General features: G+C 59.8%; 1 protein-coding gene across 6 annotated transcripts in view; it reads right to left on the reverse strand.

Moving 5' to 3' along the window:
• Positions 1–8,907, reverse strand: part of ITGB4 (integrin subunit beta 4) — a 33,435-nt gene that overhangs the window by 17,360 nt on the left and 7,168 nt on the right. For 5 of the 6 annotated variants that reach the window (XM_027471297.3, XM_027471295.3, XM_027471298.3 and 2 more), the window contains exons 2-13: positions 5,289–5,380; positions 4,937–5,019; positions 4,311–4,412; positions 3,881–4,085; positions 3,331–3,427; positions 2,809–2,980; positions 2,261–2,524; positions 1,500–1,589; positions 1,239–1,370; positions 986–1,153; positions 479–555; positions 116–327 (exon numbers count right to left, since the gene is read on the reverse strand). In XM_027471297.3, coding sequence (XP_027327098.2) covers positions 116–327; positions 479–555; positions 986–1,153; positions 1,239–1,370; positions 1,500–1,589; positions 2,261–2,524; positions 2,809–2,980; positions 3,331–3,427; positions 3,881–4,085; positions 4,311–4,412; positions 4,937–5,019; positions 5,289–5,370 — 1,684 coding nt within the window. In that variant the 5' untranslated portion in view covers positions 5,371–5,380. Of the gene's footprint in view, positions 1–115; positions 328–478; positions 556–985; positions 1,154–1,238; positions 1,371–1,499; positions 1,590–2,260; positions 2,525–2,808; positions 2,981–3,330; positions 3,428–3,880; positions 4,086–4,310; positions 4,413–4,936; positions 5,020–5,288; positions 5,407–8,907 lie in introns of those variants that run through there. The other variant, XM_013092522.5, reaches the window with a different exon arrangement.

An 8,907-nucleotide genomic window follows, 5' to 3' on the forward strand; every position in this document is an offset into this window, starting at 1 on the left:
GGTGCATCCCAGGCTCAGATCTCCCCTGTCCCCGCAGCCCACAGCCCGTTATTCACCCCTCTGTGCCACTCACACCTGCAGGCACCGGGGAAGGGGGCAGCGGGGTGGTGCTCACCGTTGCAGAGGAAGCCGGAGGTGCGCGGGCACTGCAGGACGTCGTACTGGCAGAAGTCCCCGTCGAAGCGCTGCACCTGGCCCTCCAGGTTGCACTGGCACTTCCCGCAGATACACTCACCCCGGCCTGAGCACACTTTCTCCTCCCCAGGGCGGATGCACTCTGTTTTGTTGGAGGACAATTCCAGGGAGCAGTCGCACGTGTCCCCTTGCCTGATAGAGAGGAGATGGCACTGAGAGAGGCAGGAGCAGGGCACGGGGGCTGCCCCCAGGTAGGGCCCGCAGGGCACAAGCGTGCATCCTGGTGGGTTGCCAGGCGTGGCCAGAACCCCCAGAGGGGCACCGGGCTTGGCAAAATCCTTACCAGCCTGCGTGGCAGAAGCACTGTCCACAGATGAAGTCCCCACGGAAGTTGCACTTGGGTGAGGAGGGGACCGCGTGCTGCAAGGGGAGAGCGAGGAGGTGCTGCTGGGTGGGCTCGGTTCCCCCCAGGGCCATCTCAGGAATCACAAAGGCAGAGCCAGGGGATAGGCTTTGCCCATGAGACCGAGCTTTGTAGGACAACGAGCACAGCTCAGTGTGGGCTGTGGTGAAAGTGTCCTTGGGATGAGCTCCGGGGGTGGCAGGGGACCACCTGTGAGCCAGCGTCTCCAGCCAGGCAGCACAGACGGGCAGGATGGGTGCCCACCACCCCATAACAGCCCCTTGGGTGTTCAAAGCTGCATCTTAGGGCCTCCCAGCCCAGAACTCAAAACCTCCAGCTCCGAAAACCAGGAGCTGCTGGCACCGAGCTGCAGGAGCTAAGCAGGACCCACACGTGTTGGCGGACACGTTCCCAGGAGGGGGGCACGTCTGCAAACACAGCCCGTACCTGCTCACACGGGCACACATCACAGACCACCGAGGCTCTGACTTCAAGGCTGTCGCTCAGGGACGTGGGCTTCACGTGGATGACTCCCTGCCGGTCTTTCTCCGGGAGGCTGCAGACGTGCTGCCCGCCGACGTTCTCGAGCGCCTTCACGCGCATCTTGAACTTGCCCTGCAGGGAAGGGGAAGGTGCAGGAGCCCCACAGAGCGACCCTGCTGCTGGCACCCCGCTTGTTCCTCCCATCCCATGCACCTACCACTTCCCCACGGGTGATGTTGAAGGAGCCGGACTCTGTCTTTTGGTACATGGAGGAGCTGAACTCTGTCTTCAAGGCCTTCAAGGCCTTGGGCTCGTAGTCAGCTCGGATGTCCATCTTGGAGCGGATGCGCTGGGGGGGGGCAGGAGGTGATTATGGCCCTGATTTTCTGCAGCCCCACTGTGGCCACCCCATGGCCTGCCCCAGAGGGGCCACATCCTGCCCTGGGAGCGAGAGCGAAGCCCCGGAGGGCACCGTTACCTCGAAGGCCATGCGAAGCAGCTCCACGATGTTGGACGAGTCTTCCTGCAGCACCCCGATCGCAGAGATGGGGAAATACTTGTGCAGCTTCTGCAGGGAGAAAGGCGCTCAGTGGGGCACGGCACCACCACGGCAGGTCCAGCTGCTGCCCTTCCTGGGAGCTGCCCGGGAGCAGCAACCCCTACAGCCCCCAGGGTCTGGTGCTCAGCCCAGCCCGAAATCAGGATGGTGCCATTTGGGGCTGCTGGGATATGCAGAGATGATTTTAGCCAGAAATAAAATATTTTTAGTAGGAAACAGGCAGGGAACTGCCTGGGAGAAAGTCCTTGCATCAATTAAGTCAGGTCCTCGGGGATGTTCTCAGCTCAGCTGCACCAAGGTCCTGGGAAACCTCATCTAACGCTGCCATGGGCTCTGCTTTGAGCTTTTGCTCTGTGGAGCAGAGATCTCCAAAGGTCCCCCGCAACCTCAATTGCTCCCCGGCTCTCTCCACACTGCTTTACACGAAGCAGCCACCAAAATGAGGAGACCTCCAGGAGCTCAGACTCCTACACCCCAGCAAGACGCCCTGGGACCTCCCACACCCCAGAGCAGACCCCAAGTGCCACGGCACCCTCCTGACGTGCCAGGGCATCGGTTTAGCACTTGGGGACCAGAGATGAGAGAAGGTTTTCTCCTGGCAGCTGAGCTGCAGGCAGAAGAGAGATGGTCCTGGAGGAAAGAGAAGCCCCACAGCTCCCCGACCTCCAGGGTCTCCTCACCTCGTAGTAGCTGTAGGAGTGGTTGGTGACCGCAAAGATGGGGATGATGTTGTGCCGGCCCAGCAGGCGCACCAGGGTGGGCACCGAGGGGTAGTCCTGCTTGGTGTCATACACGTAGGTGCCGTTGTGGTTCAGGTGACACTCCTCGTCGTTCCTTGCCAGGATCCCTGACAGGACGTTGGTGCCGTCGGCTTCGTAGTGAAAGGCAGACTCGGTGGAGAACACGAGCAGGTGCGTGCTGTCCTTCCTCCAGCCGATATCGTCCTACAAGATGGGGAGAAGGGGCCGTTATCTCCAAGCCCATCAAACCACCACGCATTGGCAGGTCAGGACTCGGAAAACCCCAGAGACACGGCATCACCTCCTCCAGGGAGCAAACACAACCAGCGACGTGTCCCCAGCAATACCGGCCAGCGGTTCTCTGCCTCCCCCAGCTGCACCCCAATGCATGGGACATCTCCGTGCTGCTTCTCTTCCCCTCGTTACCCAGACGGGCTCGTTAAGACCAGACCCCCGCCCATTTGCTCCCCATGCCCCCAGCCCCTCACCTTGCACACAGCTGTCTGCAGGATAGCATCAAAGCCGCCCTCGGGGGCATCCAGGTTGCCGGAGATGCGCTCCTTCCTGAGCTCCTCGCTGAAGTGGTTGATGTTGTTGGTCAGGCGGATGACGTTCTTGAAGGAGAAGGGGGAGTCGGCGTTGTTCCAGGGCTCGCGAAGCCTGGGAGAGAGCAGGAGAGCAAAGGGATGCTCCAGCAAGGCGCTGCTTGCCCAGAGGAGTGAAAGTCTCAACCTCTCCTCGCTTTGGGGACCTCACGGAGCTGCTCGCTGCCCCCCAGCTGCATGGCCGCAAGGTGGGGAAGGGTGGGAGAGCATTTGGGCAGACACCAAGCAGAAGAGGAGGAGGTGGAGGCAAAGGGAAAGCCACTCAGCCTGTCATGGCAGAGCAGGAGAGAGATGGACAGAGGCTCTGGCACCACAGATGGAGGAGATTGGGAAAGGCACAGAGCAGTACAAAGGGGCTCCTGCCTTCCCCTCGCGGTCCCCAGGGACCCCCCCAGCCCCACTCACTTCGCAGGCCTCATGTCTGTCTGCGGGGATGAGACTTTGTCCACAAACTTGCCGAAGCCGATGGTGTAGTTGGAGGTCAGGTCTTGCAGGAACTCGGCTGGGAGGGAGGGAAGAAGGGACGTGAGTAAGGAGATGCCCACGAAGCTGCTGCTCCAGGGTGTCCTTTCCTAGCACCTTCCTGGCTGGTTGTGTCTTAGCTAAAATTCCCAAACTGTCAGCTTTTCAGCTCTTTGGGCTTAGGGCTTGTCTTTTTTTTGGGGGGTAGAAACCTATGCCACTTTTGATAGCTCCAAGACTGGGGCTTCTGCAGCAGCACAAGCCCCAGCAGCAGGGTCAGGATGCCAAAGGGCTGCTCAGAACAGCCGGGAGGACACAGGCAGGTCCCTGCAGGGCCAGGAGGGGCATCCCCACACCAAGCCGCATGGTGCAGGTATAATTATAATCTAATTAATACAGGCACCTCCCAGCCCTTTGCCGGCAAAGGATTTGGGGCTGCAGGTGGGAGCGAGCTGCTCCCCTTCACGGGCACAAGACCCGGCTCTCATCTCACCTAGGTTGTGGCCCATGCTTTTGAGGTTGTCCAGATCATCGGACATAGAGTAGGAGAAGTCCATGAGGATGTAGAGATCCACGGGGCTCTCCAGGGGCTGGAAGACGTCCATGTTGAAGCTCATCTCCTCCCCAGCCCGCAGCCGCATGAACATGCGCTGGGGGGCCACCTGGGTCCTCTGCAGGCGCGTGTTGATGCTGATGTTCTGTGAGGGGACAGCGGTGTGAGGGGATGGGAACCAGCTCCCAGGGGGGTGAAATGAGGGGGAGGCCAGGAGGGGAAGTCAAAGGGCCGGGACAGGCAGGAGGGAGCTGATTTGGAGCAGACCCTACACAAAAAACGGTCCGGATCTTGCATTTTCCCTGCGGGAGGTTCTATAGAAAGGAGGCTGGGGAGGAGCTGAGCCCCACCAGTGCCTCCCAGCACCCACCTGCTCTGTCCGCATCTCGCCCCTCATGTAGACGATGCTGGCCTCCCCGCAGCCGTAGCGCAGCAGGTTCTCCCGCAGGTCGCAGCGGGGTTTATCAAAGCTCTGCAATGGGGCGAGAGCAGTGTTACGAGCACCAAAACCACAAATCCTCCCCACAAGGGAGGGCACAGATGTCTTCACAAGCTCCGTGCCGAGGTGGCTGGGTCCAGAGAGCCCTTGCAAACAGCAGAGGGGCAGGGAGGTGGGGATGAATCTCGTCCAGAAGCACCAATGTCCTCCGGCACCAGGGGAGTTCGAGCACCAGCAAGTTACTGGGCTGTCTGGGACAAGACTCTCCCTTCATCCCTCGGGCACTCCTCCCCATGGAGAGTTTCAGGCCTGGCCAACAGGCATTTTCTGATAAATCCCTGTATTCTGGAAGTTTGCCCCAGACTCTCCCTCCTCCCCGCTTGCCAGTGCCTGAGCCAAGGGAAATCCACGTCTCGAGCTTTCGGTCTGGAGAAGCTGGAGCCGGGAGCTGGCTCCGCTCTCAGGTTCCTCTCCTGGATTTTTCCCCAGAGGTGGTGGGATGCAGGGCCTGAAACCAGCCTGGAAGCAGAGCCCCAGTGTCCCCTGCCAGGTCTCACCTCTTCGGTGCAGAAGGAGCACTCCTTGTCCACTCGGATGCACTCAGAGCAGCTCCTTGCCCGGCTCTGCACACAGGGGTTATCTGGGGGGGGGGGGGGAGAATGCAGGAAAAAAAAGGGTGAGCAGTGGAAGAGCTGCCCCCATCCCTGGGGGAGCCAGCAGAGGCTCTGTTGGGTTGTTTAGCAGAAATAGCAAGAAAACAGCAGCGGGGTTTGCAAGAGAGGAGCCCCAAGCGCTGGGGGGACGGCGGACAGGAGGAAAGGCACGCGGCACGGCTCACGGGGACGTGCATGGTCCTGTAGGGCAGCACCAAGCAGAGGTCGAGGGCAGACATAGAAAGGCTGCACTCACTTTTGGTCCTTTGGCAGAGGGTGGTGGTGCAGAGCAGGGACAGCAGCAGCAGCCCGGCACACACCCTCGGCAGGGCGGCCATCCTCTTCCTCCTGAAACACATGGCACGCTGAAATCGCGGGGGTCCGAGGGCTCGGCGAGGGAAACGGCCCCGGAGGAGGACAGCTGCAGTGGGACGGCCCCGTGCGCACTGGAGAGCCGGAGCCTGGCTGCAATCTCTGGTCTCAGCAGGGCAGAGCATGAAATCAAAAGCGAGAGCGGCTCCTGCTCCATGCAGGCTTGTGCGAGAGGCTCAAAGTCCCCACGGGTTGGGGCAGGGCGGCTGCTGTGCCGCGGCCGGCTGGAGCCCAGCGCCCTCCACACGTGAGAGCGGCGACCGACCGGGTCGAGGCCTTGCTTGGGCTGGGGAGGAGGAGAGCAAAGGCACCCCAAAAACAGAGCAGAACCCTCCCTCTGGCTATTCTCTATGGCACAAAGAGTTTCCAGAACGGGCACACGGCAAACAGAGGGTGAGGCTTTGGCAACGCCAAACCCAGAGCTCTGCCCTGCCTGGAGCTGTTGAAAGACTTTGTGGTCTTCAGAGCCCGGCAGCTCCGGGACCCCTCGTGTAGATCTGGAGGCCAAATCCCAGACAGAATTGGCCGTTCTCCTTGCCTCCACCCGTGATGGATTACCTGGGGCTGGCTGAGCGACCAGTGCTGGCCAGAAATCTGCAGTCAGAGGTGGAAAACAAGAGAGACAGAGCTGGAACTCGAGCTCTGCGGCTGCCGTGCCAGCTCTGGCACCATGGCAAGGCAAAGGGAACAGTCGAGGCAAAGTCTCTGGCATAAAGATATTTGTAAAGCCACCCCCCTTCTGGAAGATGCCAGTGTGAAATATCAGATACAAACAGTTTCATAGCTTCTTGCTGTGTAGCATAATCCCCGATTCTACGAAACAAAACTGAGATGCCATGAAAAGCCCTGAAATCAGGGACCTTCAAGGAAAATGGGAATAGCCGAGGATGTCTGAGTTCCCGGGGGGAAACCCAGAGCACAGCCCTGACACTTGGTCAGTTGGGTGCTGATCCGGAGCCCTGGGAAGTCACTGGGAAGAGCAGCTCAAATATCAATGGGTGGGGATCAGACGTGGTCACCAAATCCTTGGGAATACACTGACTGCACGAGGCCGTGTGTTTGCAGAAGTCACCGTGGCAAGGTCTGGAGCTCACACAGCACTGAGTCAGGAGATGCCTCCCTGGGGGCTTGCACCTTATTCCCACAACACGGCTGATACGGGACAAGAAGCGGGTGGCTCATTGATCTCACCAGCTTGGCTCAGTGGCTTATCACACAGCGACAAATACACAGCCCGTGGCTGAAACTTGGAAAATAGGGAAATCTCAGGAAGGCATCCCTGCTGGGGACACCAGCTCCTGCCCTAATCCAGAGGCTGGAGAGCTTGGCTCAGACCCGAGGCAGCCTCAAAGCACAGATCCGGTTCCTCTCCCAGCCACGGGTCCTGAAAGAGTCAGCAGGGGATGGCCCGGCACACCCTGGGCCTTGGTCACGCCAGCTGCTGTCACGTCTTTTCAAGTGCTGAGATAAGAAGCTATAAAACTCAGGTTGATATTGATGTCCTGATGCCCGTAAGCCGCAGACTTTGAAGTGTTTGGTGGGGCTGAAATCAGCCAAGGGCGTTGGTGGCTCTGGGACATCACAGAGCCTCGCTGCCAGCCGCAGGAGTGGCCCTGCTTGGTGTAAAAACACGCCAACGGCCATCCCTCCATCTCAAAAATTTCCTCCGGAAGGGAAAACGTCACTTTGCTTTGGGAAAGCGCTGCAGTTTGGTTGGATTTTCATTACAACAACAACAAAAGAAACCCGTCCAGTTGTGCAAAACCAGGGGACGAAGTGGAGCAGCTCCCAGCGGCACAAAAACCATCCCACCCCCCCCAGGCCACACGTCTCCCCCTGCTCTTCTTCCTCTCCTCTCAGCCTCCGTCTCTGCCTTGGCACAGTCGATGAAACAGCTCCAGAAAGCTCCTGGGAACCCCTGGGCTGGATCTCTCACCCCTGAGCAAGGAGGAGCTACTCCAGAGAAACCACTGGAGCAACGAGGCCGGGGTACAGGTGGCAGCAGCACAGCGTTGTCCCCGTGTCCCCCCAGCAGCTCGGTGCTGGGAAGGACGAAGCTGCAGCCAGGCACTGCCCTGGGGTGGATGGGGACAGGGACCGAGGAATGGGAGCAGAAATGCCACAAGCCCATGGCAGGAGGGCAAGCTGGGGACATGGGGATATGAAAACCCAAACCCTGTCTGTGTCCCCACCTTCAACCACGCAGCCCCCAAGGCTGGGACAGACACAGCAGCCGTTCCTTGCATTCAGACCCACAAAACACCAGCAGCTCAGTGCCTTTGGGTTGGGGCTGTCGGCTCACTCCCCCTTTGGGGACAGGATCCTCGGGGTGTCCAAGCATCTGAAAATCCCCTCCTCCCCGCCACGCATCCTGAGACACATCGGGACACATCGGTCCTCCGCTCCCACAGCCGGAGGTGTTGGAGCCTGCAGGGACCTAACCCAGCACCAAAGCAGCCCAGGGGACTGGGGACATGGTGCTGGGGACCCCTGGCACCGCCTGTTGCCCCCTGTGGCCACATCCCCCTGTCCTGCTGGGGCTGCAGCAGGACCCCGTGCGATGGAGCAGGGGACAGATGCCCCGCTGGGTGGGAAGCATCTGCAGCAGCACCCACCCGCTGTGCCAGGGGAAATCCTGCAGCCTGCTGGGGCGGGCAGGGGCTGGGCACGGGGCTCAGGCTCCGAGGGAATTATTGGTGATGAAGGCAAAGCCAAGGGGCAGCCGGGTGCCCCCCACAGGGAGCAGCTCTCCCGGGTGCACAGATGGGTGCTGGAATTCACCCACCCCCCTCCCCGGGCTGCTCCCTTCGTGGCACACATGGAGGCACTGACCTCAGATAACTTGGAAATGATCAGGATGGACCCCCAGAGAAGTACCAGAAGCCTGACTCACAAATCAAAGCGTTGTTCAAACACCACAACACGTTTGCCTGTGATTTTGTTTAGTTTCAGCAAAAATTTTTACTTCTCCCTCTCCAGCTGAGTCCCTGCAGCTGGGAGTCTCCACGCACCGAATTTCAGACTCCCCAGCTACAAAACACACCAGCGTTTGCAGCTCAGCAAAAAAACAGCCTGACCCCAACTCATGCTTGGCCTTTTTCTCTCCAGATCACCCCCTTCCCTTGCTCCAAACAGCTCCATGGGGTTTGCACCCAGTGACCCGTTTTGCAAATAGCCTGTGTCCCCCGGGGGCTGTGCCACCCCAGGAGCTGCGCCCCAGGTGCCAGCTCCACGGCACCACCGACTTTTCTCCTGGAAATGGGGCAGGCAGAGGGAGGGAAGGTCATCTTTGTAACCTCTCACAAATTGTCTCCAAAAAGCGATGGCAACAACCTGCTCCCTGCAGGCTCTTTGCTGTCCCACGCCCTGCGGTGTGGGCACAGCACCTCGTTCAACCAAATAAATTGGGAAAGGAAAAGCGCCCTGCATGGCTCTGCAAAGCAAAGCTGCTCAGGCATGAGCACGGCTGTTTCCAGCAAAAAGGCAGGGGAAAGCACATAACT

This window comes from Anas platyrhynchos, chromosome 19, assembly GCF_047663525.1.
Source record: "Anas platyrhynchos isolate ZD024472 breed Pekin duck chromosome 19, IASCAAS_PekinDuck_T2T, whole genome shotgun sequence".
NCBI lineage: Eukaryota > Metazoa > Chordata > Aves > Anseriformes > Anatidae > Anas > Anas platyrhynchos.